The 18,694-nt window shown below is 48.6% G+C and overlaps 1 protein-coding gene and 1 long non-coding RNA gene across 2 annotated transcripts in view; one reads left to right on the forward strand and one right to left on the reverse strand.

Moving 5' to 3' along the window:
• GOT2 (glutamic-oxaloacetic transaminase 2) lies at positions 1-16,039 on the reverse strand. Its single transcript, XM_024551387.3, has 10 exons — positions 15,836-16,039; positions 11,296-11,452; positions 9,868-9,996; positions 8,025-8,084; positions 7,320-7,481; positions 6,971-7,075; positions 5,648-5,798; positions 5,024-5,189; positions 1,801-1,951; positions 1-1,214 (listed from the first exon to the last, which is right to left on the reverse strand). Exons 1-10 carry the CDS (start codon positions 15,922-15,924, stop codon positions 1,092-1,094), a joined length of 1,293 nt encoding a protein of 430 aa, XP_024407155.2. The 5' UTR covers positions 15,925-16,039; the 3' UTR covers positions 1-1,091.
• The window catches only part of LOC139440484 (uncharacterized), a 23,498-nt gene continuing 19,996 nt past the window's right edge, over positions 15,193-18,694 (forward strand). Inside the window, exon 1 of the long non-coding RNA XR_011650710.1 lies at positions 15,193-15,403. This is a non-coding gene — a long non-coding RNA (uncharacterized lncRNA). The remainder of the gene's footprint in view (positions 15,404-18,694) is intronic.

Raw genomic sequence — 18,694 nt, forward strand, 5'->3', positions numbered from 1 at the left:
TTGGGTCTACAGTAACTTTATTGTAACAGAGAAACCAGGCTGCAGTAAGTCTACGTGATTAGAGCAGATGGTGGTCATCTTCCCCAAGGGTGCAGCTGGAGCCCAGCTGGAAGCACGCGGAGGTCAGAACCAAAGCCCTGAATGTCCTCCGCTGGTTCCACCTGCCTGGTCCTGGCTCATGACGTGAGACAAGGGCTGCATGACAGCAACGAACAGAGGTGTGAGGTCCGACTGGGCAGAGGCGACATCCCGGCAGCAGACAATCACTGAATAGGATGCTGAAATAACCTGTTTACCACCCTCTGCTGTTCTTTGTTGAGCAAGGAGAGGGTATGGGGTGAGCAGTAAATTACGTTCTTCATTCTTCAGATGAGTCAGCGCTACAGGATGGGGCTGATGGTCAATCAAGCAATAGACCAGGATGAAAATCCAGGTTAGTGAGAGATCCTGCGCCTACGGAAAAGACCAGCAGTGATAAGATGAGAGGGGAACCTTCAAGTGCCTGCAAGTACCTCCAAGGAGAGCCTTCTTTCTTTTTTTCTTAAATAAGGCTGGAAACAGCATCTTCTAGTTTTCCTGCTGCAGTGGCAGCCGACTCACTGGTTTTGACAAAACGCAATTTCTGTAACGTGGCGTGTCGGTCAGGTTGCTCAGTCCTGGAGGACAAGCACGAGGCTGTTATTGTTAGAACTAGTTCTTCTCACAAAGACTCTAGCAAGTGGCATTTTCATGCTGAATCAACACCATACGTTGCTTCAGTTAAAGCTTCAGAAATGTTGCAATGGTCTGATTGATGGGTTTTTTTTGGCTATGACTTTCTTGTACATGTAAACTCTCTCGGAAAAGCTGGAGGTATAAAGATAGGGGAGAGTTTGGTTTAGTGCCACGAAGTCCCATGCAGCAGCCACAGATGCCTCTGCCTGTTCCCTACATGTTCTTTTCTGAGAAACGCATTCAAGCGCTGAGTTTTCATACTGCGGTTGAAAGAAATGATCCGCTCACCACCATCCACCCTCCCTCTTCCTCTGTGTGAATCTCCCGACAGCAGAGGTTGCCGGGAAGGTCGTCTCTGTTTCCTCTAGTCAGGGAAATTACTTGGTGACCTGGTGAATGGCATGGGCAAGGTAACCCACGTTGCCTGAGGTGACCCCTGCCACCGAGATGCGGCCATCCTTCGTCATGTAGATGGAGAACTCCTTGGTCAGCCGCTCCACCTGCAGAGAGAAGAATGCTTGGGTGCACCCCGCTCCTGGGGGGTCCCCAGCCTGACGTAGCACAATAGCCTCATGCTAAGACTGTAAAATAACAGAGGCTCTATCTTCTCACTTGAACCCCATTCCCAGAATTTGGCGTGTGAACTTAAGAGTGAAAGAAGGAAAAAAAGCTGTTTTAGAGTAGGGTGATGAATTCTGAGGTGGAAGCAGGTTAAAAAAAAAAAAAATCTAAGACCCAGCATTTGTAGCAAAAACAGACCCAGGATCCAGCTATAGATGAGCTGTTTCTCTTACTAACAGCCAGGCCCCTGCTCGCTCTGTTGTCTCCGCAGAGAGGCAGCAGGGGCCACAGAAATGGTTAAAACAAGTTCCGCTCTTTGGAAGTGTTCAACCTCATGCAGGACACAGACAGGCAAGGGGCTAATAAAGGGTAAAACAGAATGGATGCACCATTCTTCCTGCATCTAGAAGGCCTCCCAAACGATTGTTTTTAGGGAAATCCTGACTAGGCGAGTGCCCTAGGGGGAATTCGGGTTTGCAAGGACTGATTCATTGGTCTGCTACAGAGAAGTCACGGTCCACTCACCTGTTCGGGCTTCAGTCCTGTGAAACAGAACATGCCAATCTGGTCGGTGATGTGCTGCCAGTTGTGGGAGGACCCCTCTTTCTTGAGGTTGGAGACCAGCTGAGTCCGCATGCTGATGATGCGGTCGGCCATGCCTTTCACTTCCTGCAACCTGCAAAGAGCCCAGGATGCAGCTCAGTTCTGGCCACAGCTCATGGCATTTTTACCTCCCAGGAATAAAGCCCCTGTGCGCCCCAGCGTGTCCCTGAGTCATGTGCGGGTTCAGGAAGAAAACTATTTTATAGTGTTTTGTTTCATATCAGAACACTATTCTGATGACGCAACTAAATTAGTTAACATGATTGAGTTATTAGGAAAAATGAATGAATCATGCTAAAACCTGGGAAAGCAAAGGCCTCCCACCTTTCACGCGGGGAACAAAAGCTACGAATTAAACAGTAAACTATGGCCTCTTGTTCCTGCGTTCACCAAAAAGACAAGGTGTAAGGTGTGGGGGACCTATAACGTGCCGGTGCTGAGGGCGAGAGAGGGCGGGCTGAGACACGGCCTCTGCCTGTAGGAGCTTGCAGTGGAGCCAGGGAGCAAACCTGTCAAGCAGCAACTATGGAACAGGGCAGGACAAAGCAGGAACCACCAGCACAGAGCTGCGCTAGGGCAGCCCAGAGGGGACAGGGTTAATGTTCCCTGGGGGACTGGAGAAGGCAGTCCTTTGGACACAGATGGCCTGATTCTGGAAACATCTTTCCCTTCTTCAGAATCCACCCTTTCCATTCAGTTCCAGTGGTTCTATGGGCGATTCTTGTTGGCCCCCACCAACTAGAGGACGGTAAAAACAGTTACAGTTAGCCTCCCTTTTCGGACACGGCCACTTTCCAAACCAGCTCTCTACGATGATGTCATGCACAGTTAGGACAGAGGTTACAAACGGCTAATTTAAAGGTCAAATGAGTCTTCGTTCTGTTTTATTTGATGCAGTCAGACATTTAAAATCGGGCACTTGCACATAAAAACAGGGCTTTGTGGTCTTAACACAGCACCAGCAGTGTGGTTACCAGCTGGGGCTGGAGCCCCCGGTCCCTCTAGGGATGACATTTGAGTTTAAATCTCCTGCAGTCCCACCCACCCAGCTCTGCATTCCCTTCGGGGCCTGGGTCTTAAACGCACTGCGTGTATGACCATGGCTCGCCCGGGGTGGCCCCAGCAAAGCCCCTCCACGCTCCTGTCATGAGGTTCTGACTTCTCACAGTATCGACCAGGGCACTTCACCATCTGCTCCCCCCCACCCCCTAGCTCTGCGGCCTTCTGCACCCTCCTCTCATTGTCTTTGCCACAGAAACCCCTCGGGACTCGGAGCACACCCTGCCTACTGCGCGCCCGTGCCTTTCCTCACCGCACATCTCTGTCCAGTTTTTCTCTTCCCCTTCATTTCCATTGGGGAAAAAACACCTCTCCCCAAAAAGCAGAGCTCAAACACTGCCATCTTTGTGATGGCCTCCCTACCTCCCCAGTGGACTCAACGGCTTGAGTCGGCACGTATTGTATTCTGTCTCACGTCAGTGCCTACGTGGGTCTTTCTCCCTAGGTTACAACTCCCCGTGGGGAGGGACCTCAGTCACCTAGCACAGTGCCCTCGCCATCTTTGTACACCACGGACCTCGAACACGTACTGAAATGCACACATTAAGAAAACAAAAGCTTGATGACCGTATGAGGGTATGGAAATATTAAAAAAAAAAAACCTGCTTAAATTATTAAGCAAAAAAGAGAAAAAGCTTAGCACAATTCTAAATGATAAAAACAAAGCCAGCCCTGCTCACATGCAGGCACGCGCGCGCGCACACACACACACACACACACACAGCCGTGTGGTGCAGGGCACGCCCGTGGTACAGCTGCGGAGCGCAGTAGGCAAAGAAAAAAAAAGCTGAATTCCAGTGACTGGGGTGACGGTTCATTTCCCTCCCAAACTTTCTGAAATGTACTTCACATCCGTTTTATAACGGGGAAAACGCTGCAATTTAAAAGCACAGCGCTTGATTGGCCAGCCTAGCGTAGCGATATTGTACAGAAAAGAGCTATCTCGAGTAAGACTCTGCTTACTTCGATGTTCACAGGGTTCTTTCATTTTACTTCAGTGTAAACAGGATTATTTTCAGGGAGAAAAAGAGTTGTCAAGTGATGGCTACATGAGCTGCAGGTGAAGCTTCCTGCAGACAGCAGAGTGAGCTTTTCTACCCAGGAAGCTACTCAGAGATCCACCCTTAGCCAACCAGCGACCCAGGAAAAATTCCTGCATAACGTCCCACATCCACGGGCGGCGTGGCTTTTTATTAAGTCCAAATTATTTAGAGCAGGGGCTGGCACATTTTTTCAAGGGCCCAAACTGTAAACACGTTAGCGGTTATGGGCCGTATACTCTGTTCCACAATTACTGAACTCTGCCGTTACCGCACAAAAGCAGCCACACACAGTTCGAGCAATAAACGTGGCTGTGCTCCAATGAAACTTTATTTTCAAAAGCAGGGCAGACTAGATTCGACCTGCAGATCAGTTTGCCACCCCCTGACCCAGAGCAACGGTTTTAAAAGTGACCATGACCTGCCAGCGGGCAACACATTCAAGCAGTTGGATGCGACTGGCATTCAGAAAGCACGGGCGCACAGCACACGCCTCGTATTGCGTTCTGCAGCTGTTTTGGTTACACACACACACACACACAGGTACTGTGCGTTCAGGATCATCACGTAGAACATGTGTTACTACGTGGCTTGTGGTCAAAAAGACGGAGAAACACTAACGTAGCGCTCAGGTGGCAAGAGATTCAGATGGTACAGAAGAAAAAAACAAAAGATGCGGAAATACCAATGCAACGCTAACTATTATTAAAATAAAAACAAGAAATACGATGTTCTAAAGAAAGTGTTCCTATGTAAGGTACTTCAGTGTGAACTTAAAACTTAGGAGAAGGCAGGTTTCATTTAACCTGGCAATGACGGAGTAAAACAAACTACCGCCTCTGAACTGTGTTTGTCTCTTACAGGGAGCGATCAATGGATTGATTTGAAAGTGCTCACAGAACGTACTCTTCTCTCCCTCCCCGCCTCCGCTTGTGGGAGCTGTGTGACGCCAAATGTCACTAGTGGCCAGTGTCGAGCAAGCTCTGAAGGCTCAGGGGTCGGGAATGCAGCTGGCTGGGGGCTGGGGTGGGGCACTGCGCCTGTACCATTGTTTAAGCAGATCCGGGCTGTTCAGAACGGTGGATGCAATCCGGGCCCCGTTGACAGGAGGGTTGGAATACATGGGACGAATCAGGATCTTCAGCTGCGACTCCACCTTTTTGGCTTCATCAGCATCTTTGCAGACCACAGTGAAGGCTCCCACACGCTCACCTGAAAAAGCAAAATGGCTCGTCTTCTAGTTCTGTCTACCACGCTACAGCAGACCATGATTACATCTGTTACACATTAGCTGTCTCCACCAGAAACATGACAAAAGTAACTCTTGGTTATAAGTAGTTTTTGACAACTAGGATGGTGAATCTAGGCACAACAGAGAGTATGAGTACTCAAGTGTTCGGAGGTCTTTTTTTTTTATTGTATCCATCTTCTCGGCTCATATGGAGTGGTCACTTGTTGAGAGAAGCAGTAATCAGCTTTCTCTGTGGGAGGGACTCAGGGACACTAAAGAAGCTGTGGTAAAGATCGGTAGCATCCATTCTGTCTTTCCTCTCTGGGTAAGGAGGGACGCAGAAACACCCACAAGCACACACCCCGAACTCCACACCTGCGTGGCACCCCTCCCAGAACCTCCTCAACCTCATCAGAACGCACCGGGCCCTTTACTTTACCGTACAAGCCCATGTTCTTGGCATAGGACTGGCAGAGGCAAACATTAATGCCCTGTTCGATGAAGTAGCGGACAGCCCAGGCATCCTTGTTACCGTCACCACTGGCAAAGCCTTGGTAGGCCATGTCGAAGAACGCAAAGAGGTTGTTTTTCTGGGAAGGAAAGGAGAAGATTAATGCTTCAGGCAGTCCCTCTCAAGATGCCTGGATGGCCGCCTGTGCTTACTGGGACCAGGCTTGCCTTACGCAAACAGAGTCCACACAGTTTTCTCCCCAGAGGGCAGTCTGGTCATGTTTAAGCTTCCCAAGAGTTGAGATACTAACATATTTTTTTTTACTCTGGCTGATATGGTCCCTCAAGAAGACATTCAGACTTGGCTCAGTTGGTTGGAGAGTTGTCCCATAAGCCAAAAGATCGTGGGTTTGATTCCCGGCCAGGGCGCATGCCTGGATTGAGGGTTTGGCTCCCATTCAGGGTGTGTGTGAGAGGTGACCGAATGGTGTTTCTCTCTTGCGTTGAGGTTTCTCTCCCTCCCTCCCCTCTTTCTAAAATTAATAAGCATGTTCTCAGGTGAGGATTAAAAACAAGAAGACATTAAGAGGAGAATCTTAACCTCAACCTTTCCAGAAAGCTCCTTAGTTGCACAGGACACTCTCTTTAGGCCTGCGGTGGCACAGTGGTCTGGGTGATTATTTGGGTCCAGTCAGCACAGGACCAGCACCAGCCTTTTCTGGGGCTAACGTCACTCTGGCAGAGGCTTCCACTCAGGGCTCAGGGGACAGCCACCTGAGAGCCATCTCACCCTGGAAGTGTCCTCTGAGTGCCGTTTCTCTGTCTCGTTTTGTCTGCAGCTGAGGTTGACAGAATGTAAAGGAAGGGAAACCAAAAGGAGTGGGAATGGGGACTTAGGAATGCCTTCCCCCTGGAACTCTGACTTGTGCCTTCTCTGCCAGCTGACCCTGTGAATGATAATGGCAATGCCCAGGGAGGTGGCAAGGGTCAGAGGGGACGTGAAAAAGTGGGTAAAGGACGAACAGGTAACCACTGACCAGGACAAACGTAGCCACCGCCAGCAGACACCTGGGGCCAGTGGTGCCTACCGTACAGGCTGGCCAATGGCACGCTTCAGCAGAACCCCTCAGACCCAGGCCGAGGGACAGAGATCATTTTCACCCTGCTCATGTGTCATTCATCAGAGCTGCCACTCACGCAAATGTGGAGTGCTTCCCTAGCTATTAGTAAGTTGCAGAAATTTCGTGTGGGCTCAAAGTAATTCACTGTCACGGTTAAGATGCCAGGTCACCAGTCAGTCTGCCCCCCTCACCTTCACCACCGAGGCTATCTCCTTCCACTGCTCCGGGCGAGGGTCCACTCCCGTGGGATTGTGGGCGCAGGCATGCAGGAGAAGAACACTCTGCTGTGGCATTTTCTAAAAAGACAAACAAGCAAGAGATTGCTTTGCAAGGAGAAAATTGACCTGAAATGCCACAGGGTCACTATTACTTGACAAGTAACACAAACCACCTGCAGTCTGGGAGTTAGCTCATCCCCAGTATTTCGAGTCAGGGATTGAGACGGGGCTGGGCGGGGGTGGGGGGTGGGGGGGGTGTCAATTCTCCACCAGAGGGCGTGTTCCTGGTTCCCTCACCCCTCCTGCCCAGAAAGCCACTTACTGAAATGTCCTCCACAGCGCCTGTGAAGTCAAAGCCGCATGTCTTGGGGTCATAGTACCGGTAGCTCTGTAACTGCATGCCGGCGTCCCTGAAGATGGGCGTGTGATTCCCCCAGGTTGGTTTGGGCAGAAAGACATCTCGGCTGAACTTGAAAAATCTTTGCTAAGAGATGGGATGACAGGGAAAGAAATGATGAAAGGAGAGGCCAAAGCTGATATATTTTACTGAGAAGACATTTTTCTCTCCTGAAACTCAGCTTCTCTCTTTGACAGAGAGACAGTACTGACTAAGCAGTGAGGCGACCTGGGCCGAGACCCCGGCTCTGACCATTACACGGCCGCGCAACCGAGGACCCAGCTGGGCCTCACTTTCTTCCTCTGCAAATGGTCGTAACAGAACCTCCTTCATAAAGATGAAACGAGTTACAATGCAAAAGCTCCTGGTAACAGTATGTGCACAATGAACTATATTTATTATAATATTATCTTATGTAATTACAACAATACATTCTTTGTTAAGTTCTTCTAATTTTTACCAAGTGCTTTCACTTTAGCCCCGGGAGCCCATTTATCAGGGAATAGGAAACCTCCCCACTTTGTGGAACCTCCCCCTACTGCTGGCTCAGCAAACACGCATCAGGCAACCCGGGCATCCTCAACTTACAGACTGTGTTACAGCTCTTCACTGGAGGAACGTCAGACTCACCAGAAAACTGGCTCCGATCCTTAAGGCCCCGGTTCCGGAAATGGTCTGCACGGTGACATACTGAAGGGAGACACCCTCGGTCAGTGAGGCACAACATACTCTTAGCAGAACAGGTCGGGTGCACAGAGAGGCTTGCGACCACGCTCCAAGTGGGTATTTGGAAATGAGAGAACAGTACTCTCTCACTTCCCCATTTGCTCAGCAACAGGCTGACTTGACCGTCCTCATTGGTTGCCAAAAGAGGCATCTCGTTTCCAATGCCTCTGCTGCTGCAGAAGCTAATTCTCCCCCCCCCCCCCCAATGAAAAAGGAGTGGTTTATGCAGGGGAAAAAGAACAGTCATGACATTAAATATTATTGTAGAATTACACAAAATCGAATGACTCTCTGAACGTCAAAGTTCCTTGAAAAGCAAGCCAGTAAGTCCATCAGAATAACGTTGCTACATATTAAAGGTTGTTTAAGAGAAGAGGCACCTTTTACCAGTTCTCATAATCTGAAACATTCATCTTTTGGGTAACAGGGAGTTTTTTGGTTTTTTTTTTTTTTAAAGGCACCATAAAAAACAAGCCTCTATAAAACATAAACCTATTTTCTGGACTGGGAGACACTGGATTAAATGGGAGGAACCCAACTAACAAATTCTTTAATAAGCAAAGTCTGTCTGCGCTAACTTTGGCATGACAGAAATAAAAACCTGACTGTAGATCTGATAATACTAATGATTCACAAAGGCAATTCATAAAAGACAAGCTGGTGTTAGTTTATAACAGGCCAGCCTCACATCTAGGTAACCAATAACTAGATGCACACAGACTAAGCAAAAATTACAGGAAAATACGGACGTTACCCTGGGGGGTTAACAGGTGGCTGACTGTACAGATATCAAGCAAACCATATTTTGTCCACGACTTGGGACCATTACTGCATCACCATGGGGTCAAGGCTGTACACCTTTCTGAGTCAGTGAACTAACCCCTGGACTTAGGCCAGTCTTGTAAATAAAATGTATTTACTCTGGCCTTGGGGTGGCAGGGAGGGGAGAAATGTTGGCTTAGTTTTGCTACTTTGTATGTTTTCCCCAGACTTAACACAGGGCAACAACCTAACCAACCTACAAATGTATTTATTAACATTTGTTTCAAAAGAAAGTACACTATCACACACATCAGGAGCCCTTGTGTGGGCCAGCTGTTTGGTGGCCTGGATGCACCACCTGCGTGGTGCTAGCCTTCTCCTACAGTGTGGGTCTGCACGGTGAATATAGGGATCTGTGTGCAAAACGCTTATGTGCAGTGAGTGTTAGGGCCGTCCCTCTTCCACAAGAAGAAGGCTCCCCCAGCCCCCCCCCCCCCCCCCCCCCCCCCCCCCCCCCCCCGCCAGAGGAGACAACTAAGGGATGCTCATGGCTGCAGAGACGATCTCCGGACCTCTCAGAGAAGAAGGAGGCGGCAGGGAGTTGAGCACAGCCGCTCCCAGCTGCAAACGTCTCCCTGTGGCTTGCTTCCTGGAGGTGGGTCTAAAATTAGGCCCAGCTCGGAGTTTCTAAAGCTTACTTAATGTGAAGTGGACGAAAGCACACAAAGACTAACAGAAAAGCAGTGTCAAATCTATCAGATTACTACTACCTTTCTGGAATTGGGGCTGTAAGAAATCTTTTAATTACTGCCAATATACTGTCTAAAGAAGAGATGTTAGCAGATGTGTGGCCACCGCAAAACAATCACCACGCACAAACTGGTGTAACTTTTTTTGTTTTAAATTGTTTAAATTATCTCAAATTCGTTTAAATTATTAAGTTTAAAAATGGACCCTGTAGGATGCCAGAGTCTGCTTGGCTTACCCGGCCGCTTTTCAGTACTTCATTGTTCTCGCCCAGAGCTAATTCTGCAGACGCCTTGCAAAACTCAGCCAGTCCCCCGATGGGCAGGTATTCTTTGTCCAGATTTTTTGCAGCAATCTGGGCCTCTGCCTAGACAAGAGGAAACACGAGTACAGCGTCTCTTGTTTAGTACTGAATGTAAAACGAACGCACGAGAACAAGGTTCAAGAGCAACGCTTAGACACAAGATAACAAGCATCAATCTAAATACACAAGAAGGAAGCATTTCAAGGCACATGCCAGTCTGAGAACATCAAAGTGTTAAATGAACAGTAACAGACACATGTCTTCATGGCTCGGAGTCACCGGCTTGGCTGTCCCTTACTGGCGGCGTTGATCCTGGGCAAATTATTAACCTGAGTCTCGGTTTCCTCATCTGTCGAGCGGGGGAACAACTGCTTCTACGCCTCGCGTGACCCAGATGAAGCGCCGATGAGCAAATGTACAGAAGCGTGTGGCGGTGTTCCCACCTACAATGACAGCCAACTCTTGCCGAACACTAAACTGGTTTCTTGAGACCAGAAGCAAACCCTGTTTCTCGAGTCCTTTTTGCTACTCGTACGCTTGTAGAGGCGACACTTCTCGTGCCTTCCTGTCGTATACCCTGGAATCTCTCCTTTCAGTGGCCCGTTCAGCCCGTGCTCTGTTACGGCAGCGGCTCCTGAGGGCCGGCGCCAGTCGGCCGCACGGTGTACAGCTGGGAGGATGGGAGTTCTTTCCTCTCACCCCGAATGATGCCCACTCACGGTGCCCAGCTCCGCAGTGTGGAGGAACGGCAGACACACACATCACCGCCCCACCGGGGAAGTGGCAAAGCAGTGCATTCACATTTTGTCACGTCTCACCATGCCACTGGTATGAAGCCTGGTACAGATGCACAGGAAGACATACTTACTTTGAAAAAATTGTTCTTAGGGGATTAGTGAAATTACTTATTGTAACCAGGAGAAAGACTACTGAAAAAATATGCAGTAAAAATAAAGAAAATAATTCTATCTACGTGTGATAGTAATAAAGGACAGAATATGTCTGTGTAGAAAGGTGGGCTTTCTTAAGGCAATCAAAATGAGAGAAACGGAAAATAACAAGAGTCACCCTCATCCATGAAGGCCTATTCCCGTCACCAAGAGACGATGTTGAAGTTCTTGGTCCTCTTGCGCACCCTCAGAATTAAACACGACATTATGCCTCTTTTACAGGCAATCACAGAAGTTCGATCTTGGAAAAGACCACGTGGTCCCAACCACTCACTTTTACAGCCAAGGAGACTACAGCCCAGAGCCTGACCCCAGGTCTCCTGGTCCCGGTCCGGCAACCTTTCTGCTGCTCTCCGGGAGCTCCCTTCCGTTCATTTATCCCCACCAGGCAGGAGGTGGACGGCAAGCTCACCTTCCGGATGCTAGGGAGCACGTAAGGCTTTCCATTGTCGTCCCGGTAGGCACCAACTCCCAGGTTCATCTTTTTGCTGTTGGTGTCTCTTTTGAAGGCTTCTGTGACCCCCAGGATGGGATCTGGGGGGCCCATCTCCACATGGGCCCACCAGGAGCTGAAACGGGAAATACAAGACATCAGTTACAGAAGCAAGATTTCCATGGCCAGAAACATCTCCGATCTGCCACAAATCCATTTCAACACACCGTTGCATGTCTACCGTGCACATGGCAAAGCAATAGGCGCCATGACTCACAATGCCTAAGACTTCAAAGCACCTTCCCAGAAGGGTGGAGAAGAACGGCAGTTTCCATACAAATCCTATGAGAAGCAGAAGGCGGCACCTGCTGGAACCCCCTTGGAGAGGGCAGGATGCACGTGTAGACTTTCAGAGCAGTCCAAACCTGACCTGAATCCCCAGGCAAAGAATATTTCAAGTAACTTGGCAGTGAGAAGCTGAGAGTGGTACGAGATGAAACTAGAGAAGCAAGTGAGGGACAGTGTAAGAGGGTAATGTGACACCTCCCGCCCTGCCCCCATCCATGCCAAGGGGCTTGGGTTTTTATTCTAACCCTAAACTTGTTAAGGACATCTCATCTTTGGAGAGCTTGTTAAAAATAGGTTCCTTGGCCCCATCTCAGATGTACTGAAAATATGTAGAATCATTACTTTGTGGGGGGAGGGTGTTGGTGATTAGTCGGCAGGGGGAGTGACATGAATACACCTGTATTTTCAGAGCCGGTCTGTAAGATGGGGGCACAAGAGTGTCAACCTCATAGGCGGTTGTAAGAATGAAAGGGGTTATTAACTATGGAACAGAATGGAGCCTGGCACAGAGAGAGCACTCGGTGTTAGCTGGTATTACTGAAAACGATCACGCTACACTACTGAACTCATCACCACTGTGCGGCTAGTATGAAGCCTGCGGAGGCCGTGAGTGCAGAGAATTCAAGGAGCACATGGCCATAGGCTTTATGATCAAATCCAGGTCTTTCCTGCTTTTCCATTATTACTACTTAGTTTCTTCTAGAGTCTCGGGAGAAGTGCTCACTCTTCCTCCTCAATAGTTCTATTGCCAGAACTCATAATCCTTATTTTTTTTCATTGTTCTGGGCTTCCTGGTTGTTCCAATATCTCACCAACAGTGAGAAACAAATACCTCGAAGCAACTTCTGACCTGGGCCTGAAGAAAGCTTTTGCTATTTCCTGCCCACAGTCCGGACCCTGAAAACACGTAGCCACCTGCCTACCTCCATCACTGTCTTCAGCTGATGAGTAAAAGCAACACTTCGAATGTCAAGGACATACGATAGGAAGCTGCTGGTAAGCTGTTTTCATTTTTGAAAAGACGGCTTTGTCTCCGAGGTTGTCAATCAATGATGACAGAGCCACTGCCCCTAACCACAAGGACAGAAGGCACCCTTGTTAAATGGTGGGAAGAACACGTACTTGTCGTGTTCTTTAAAAAAGTTTATCTGGCATAGAAATTCTCTCAGAAATAGCCTGGAGTCTTCTGGCAGAGATATAATGATGAGTAGTGTCTTTTTTTCCTTCTACATTTTTTTTTATTGTTGTTCAAGTACAGTTGTCTCAACACCCCCCTACTCCCCTCCACCCGAGCTATCCCCAGAGAGTAGTGTCTTTTAGGAAGAATTTTAAAAACATTGTGAAAATATGGAATCTCAAAAACCTAATTATAGGAGCAGGGAGATGCATTTTGATTAGTCCTACATCATTAATCTCGTTCAGGTCCTGCAGGCCCTTAATTATTCCATTCCTTAAGGGCAAAGACTCTGCCACAGTGTAAGAACTCTGATGTTTTTAAAGAGATAGTACTAGAGCCCTGGCTGGTGTGGCTCAGTGGGTTGAGCGTCAGCCTGTGAACCAAAGGGTCGCAGGTTCAATTCCCAGCCAAGGGCACATGTCTAGGTTGCGGGCCAAGTTCCCAGGAGGGGGCACATGAGATGTAACCACACATAGATTTTTTTCTCTCCATCTCTTCCCCTCTCTCTAATTAAAAATAAATAAATAAAATCTTAAAAAACCAAAACAAAACAACAAACATGCCAGCTTAAGAGATTTCCATTTAAATGATCCAAGTATAAACTCTCAGTTTGTCAGAATACCAACTGCCAGGGCTTTACTGTATTAGTATAAAATTTTTTTTTAAAAAAAGAAAGTTCAATTAGTTATTTTAAATGTTTTCCACTTTTAACACCTGGCTTTTTTAGGTGAAATCACTTCTACAGTGGTGGGAGTGAAGGTTCCTTGTTTTCTGAACAGCTAACAACCACAGCCAGATACAGCAGCTGGTTCTATCGCTTTACCATGTATTAGTGTTTAAACCTGAATAGCACCTCAACTGCACGTCCTCAAATTTTTTAAGACTATTTTTTTACAGGTAAGATTTCTGTCCTCTGTTTTAAAAAAATTATTGTTTGTAGAGCGAAAGAGGAAGGAAAAGAGAGCGAGTGAGCGAGAAAGAAACATCAGTTTGTTGTTCCACTTACTTATGCATTCATTGGTTGATTCTTGTACGCACCCTGACCCGGGATGGAACCCACAACCCTGGCTTATTGCGGCCATGCTTTAACCGACTGAGTGACCCAGCCAAGGCTAAGACTACATTTTGTACATGTTTTGCAACTGCAGTTTCCTTCTGTGTTTAGACTATAATGTGAGATCCAATATTAAAATGGCACTAACTGCTGAGATATAACAATGAATGAAGTAGGTCGCGTCTCCGCTTTCATGGAATTTACATTTTAACGGGGAAAAGACGGAAAGGAAAAATCAGTCAGGCTCCCAAACTGAGAGCATGACTAAAAGGTCACTCCCATGGGGATTTTCACCTAGTACTATAAGTAGAGCTGTAGACCATCCAGCCAGATCTGTAAGCGATCACTTTCCTATTACTACAACGGTGAAACGAACTTTCTCTTGCCCCTGATTTTAGGCACCCCTTTCTGTTCTCCAAATTCGTGGCATAAATGATAATAACCCCTCCCTAATTCTGGTCGAGTAGGTAGGTTGACTTAAAGAGAACACCATGACAGTGGGCCAAGAAGAAACCAAATCAAGGAGTTAAGAAAGTGTGATGGTCTGGGAAAAATTACTGCCAAGAATGCGGGGCTTTGCAAAGGACAAACTGTTCTGCAGGCTTGAAGGCATCAAACATTCAAACAAAAAGCCAAGGCAAGGAAAAGAAGTAAAGGCTTTGCTCCTTGGAGCTAACATCTGATTGTGGAGGTCTGGGGACTTGGTTCCTGATTAGGTAGCATTTAAGGACACTGTCCCAAATCAGCTTTTTTTTTTTTAAAAAAGATTTTATTTATTTATTTTTAGGGAGAGGGAAGGGAGAGAGAAAGAGAGGGAGAGAATCATCAACATGTGGTTGCCTCTCACACACCCCCAACTGAGGGCCTGCAACGCAGGCAGGTGCTCTGACTGGGAATCAACCAGTGACCCTTTGGTATGTAGGCACTTAATCCACTGAGCCACACCAGTCAGGGCCCCAACCCGCTTCTTGAGTGAATTAAATTGCCTGGCTCAGGTCTCCACTAAAGAGCAACTCTTGCACCGTACTTTTTCCTTTGCCAACACTTATCACACAGGTTAAAACAATGTATTAGTAATTGTCTGAGTGACACCTTTCTCAGGCTCGTTCACGGCCGTCTATCACCAGCATGTGGTCCAGTGCCTGGCTCTGTGAAACTCGGGTGATGAAATATTTACTAAATGAGTAGAGAGATGGAGAGGGAGAACGGCCACTTTCCTACAGCCAGACCTCCTATGGACTTAAAAAAGAGGTACGCTACACTCCGACCCTTCTGCATCCAAAGGCCAAACGGCAGAGTTGGGAAGGGGGGAATCACGGGTGACTTAGGCGATAGCACCGGCGGGAGGATGCCTTGCTCCAAGGTCACCGGATGCAGGGAGGATGGCCGGGACAGAAGGGCAGAGTCTCGGGTACCTTCCTCCCGTGCACTTCCCTCTCCCGGGCACACTAATGGACGTCAGCCGAAGGCCAGCCAAGCACGGTCGGGCCCCAGGGAGGCCACGACAGGTGAGCCCCGCAGCACCCCCTGGTAGCCTGTCAAGGGCACACGCGGTCCACCCCCACGCCCCCGCGTCCCAGGTGCTGCAGCCAACAGGCGCGAGGCAGCCCCGGCCCTGCAGCCAATGGGAGCGAGGTCTGTCCGGCGCCGCAGCCGCGGGCTCTCCCGACTCCCCAACACCCCACCCTCGCGTGGAATCTGAGCCCCGTGATCCCCACCTTGAATGGGAGTCGGGTGCCGTAGAGGGCCAAACTTCCTAACCTGCGGGGGAACGCGTTGGCACGCCCTCCCGCCGTCCGGGGGGGTAGGGGAGGAGAGGGATGTAGGACGCCGAGGGTCATTGTGTGGCGCGGCCGCTCAATCTGAGAAAGCGCGTGTGTTGGCGGTGTCCGTAGCTCCGGGGGCAGGCCCGTCCTCCCGGCTCCGTCTCCCCTGCTTACCTGGCTCTGGCGGAGGCCACGGCCGCAAGGCCTGGGTGGAAGGCGGCGGCGATCCCGGACAGGACGCGGCTGGAGTGCAGCAGGGCCATGGTGGGCGGCAAGCGGGCAGTGGGCGGCTGCAAGACAGAGCGGAGGGCGGGCGGGCGCAGACTCCGAGGCGCGCGCTCCCGCTGAAGGTAAGGACGGCGACTTCCCCGCGTGAGGCTAGAGCAGCCAGCCTCGGGCCGCGTCACAGCGGACCCTGGCGGCGGGATTGGCGGGTCCGCCAGCCCGGGAGCCGGCCCAGCCGGGTCCACGTGGTCCCGGAAAAGGGTGAAGACACTGCTGACTTAATCACGACCCGCCGCTCGGAAGCAGTAGCGCCTAGTATGTCATTTTGAAAGATGGGAAAACGTGGGCTGATGTAGGCGAAGTAATTTGCCTAACCTCTTCGAGCCAGTAACAAGGTGGCCCATCCTAGATCTTCAGCCACATGTTTTCACAAGTGCACATCACCTCACTTTACTGAATGCTCCCCTTTCTCTGTTGCCGAGGATAACATTCCTGCCTCGTTCCTGCCTCCTGCGGGCACTTGGGAGGATTAAGAAAGATTAACTGATCACGTCTAAAAACGGCCTGGTTTAGAAAGCACAAAATAACTCGTGGTTACTAATGACAAACCGGCGTTTGTCAGATCATTGCGGTTGTGCGTGGAAGGGGATTAATCACTTTTAAAGGACAAAACGAATGAATTTGAGATTCTAGGAGCTGAATAATTCAAATCAACCCACCCTAAACAATGGCCATTTCTCTGTCACTCTAAAATCCCGTGTCCCGTGTTGATTTACTTTATGCTTCGCGACATCACACTGCCGTGCCCCTTCCAGTTCACCATCTCAGATCATCTGTTCTCTCTGTGACCTCATCCTAGGCCCCCACGGGCCACGACTTTCCATTTCACGTTTCCTGCAGCTGCCATACACATTTCCTACAAATTACCACGAATTAGATGGTTTGAAGTAACAAAAACTTCTTCTGTCACAGTTCTGGAGTCTAGAAGTCCAGAGTCAAGGTGTCTGCGGGGTTTGTGCCTTCCCGAGTCTCTGAGACAAACTCTGCTCCAGGCCTTGCCTCTAGCTTCCGGCAATTGCTAGCAATCCTTTGCAATTCTTTGGCCTGTTGGCACATCACTCCCATCTCTGCTTCCATCTTCGATGCCATTCTCTCCCTGAGTGCGTGCGTCTTCTTCTTCTTCTCTTTTTTTAAAAAAAGATTTTATTTATTTATTTTTGGAGAGAGGAGAAGGGAAGGAGAAAGAGAGGGAGAGAAATATCAATGTGTGCTTGCCTCTCAGCACACCCCCTACTGGGGACCTGGCCTGCAACCCAGGCATGTGCTCTGATTGGGAATTGAACTGGTGACTCTTTGGTTCGCAGCCTGTGCTCAATCCATGGAGCTACACCAGCCAGGGCTCTTTTTCTCCTTATAAGAACACTGCTCAGATTGGATTAGGGCCCACATTAATGGCTTCACCTAAACTTGATTATATCAGCAAAGACCCTCCTTGCAAATAAGTCACATTCATAGGTACCTGGGGTTAGAACTTCAACATACCTTTTTGGGGAAATGCATTTCAATCCATAACATTCACTATCTATAACACCTAGCAATTATACTTCCAGGAATAGATCCTAGAAACTTCACACATGTATAAGGATGTCAGTGAAGCATTGTTTATAAAAATAAAACATAGGAACAGCCTAATTGTCCATCAGGGAAACAGATAGATGTGCTGTTAAGTCACATGATAGAGTATTAAAGAGCTGTGGGCATGAAGGAACTCAGTTGATAGGTGTCTACATGGGTAGACCTCAAAAACATAAAAAAAAAAAAGCAAGTTGCAGAAGTATAGGTATAATATGGCATGATTTAGATAAAAATTTAAAATACACAAACCATACCATACATTCACCCATAAAGGATGTAAAAGTTTGGAAACATGTACCAGGGACACAGTTCAGTATGGGATCTGCGGGGCACCGGAGGGTGTTCGCCCTCGTGCAGGGAATGACACAACTGTGTCACATCTGCTTCATAAAAGAAACTGCAGATGATATTAACACTTTTGGTCACCATTCTGGGTGTGGGCATCTGTCGTATCGATCTCCGTAATATATATATTTAACTTTTCCCACGAGAAAGCCAGTTTGAGTTACTGGTCTGAAGGATGGAAAGGACAAGCCTAAGAGGTAGGGAGACTAGGTGGAAAGAAGTCTGACCCAGGCAAGAAATTCTGAAGGTTGGAGCTCAGGTAGAAGTAGCGGCGATGCAGCAAAGCTTATAAGTCTGGGACATATCTAGGAGGTAGAATCAAAGGGTTTGGTGATTAGATGAAGGGAGAAGTGGAAAAGGAGCCAGAAATAATTCCCAGTGTCTCAGTTAAAATTGGAGTTGCCTGCAAGAAAAAGAGACCCAAAATAGTTGACTTAACCAAAACAAAATTTATTTCTCTCACATAAAAATCTGGAGCTGGGCAGTCCAGGGCTGGCGTGGCATTTCTGGCCCACAAAGTGCTCAGGGATCCAGGTCCTTCTAGCCTGTGACTCTGTCCTCTCTAAGGTGTGGTCTTTACCCCGTAATCCAAGATGGTAGATGCAACTTCAGCCACCACGTCTTCTTTCCAACAAGAGTCTAAAGGAAGGGGTGAAAAATAAAGTGCGGAGGATACACACCAGCTATCTTTTAAGGAAACTGTAATGGGAGGAGGCAGAATGCGGCAAAGATCAGGTAGAGGAGAGAGAGCCAGGGGACAGCACAGGAGGGAGGACTTGGTGCTCTGGTGGGAAATCAGGGAGGCCTTCATGGGGGAGATGACATTTG

The sequence above is a fragment of the Desmodus rotundus genome, chromosome 12 (genome assembly GCF_022682495.2).
Source record: "Desmodus rotundus isolate HL8 chromosome 12, HLdesRot8A.1, whole genome shotgun sequence".
Classification (NCBI taxonomy): domain Eukaryota; kingdom Metazoa; phylum Chordata; class Mammalia; order Chiroptera; family Phyllostomidae; genus Desmodus; species Desmodus rotundus.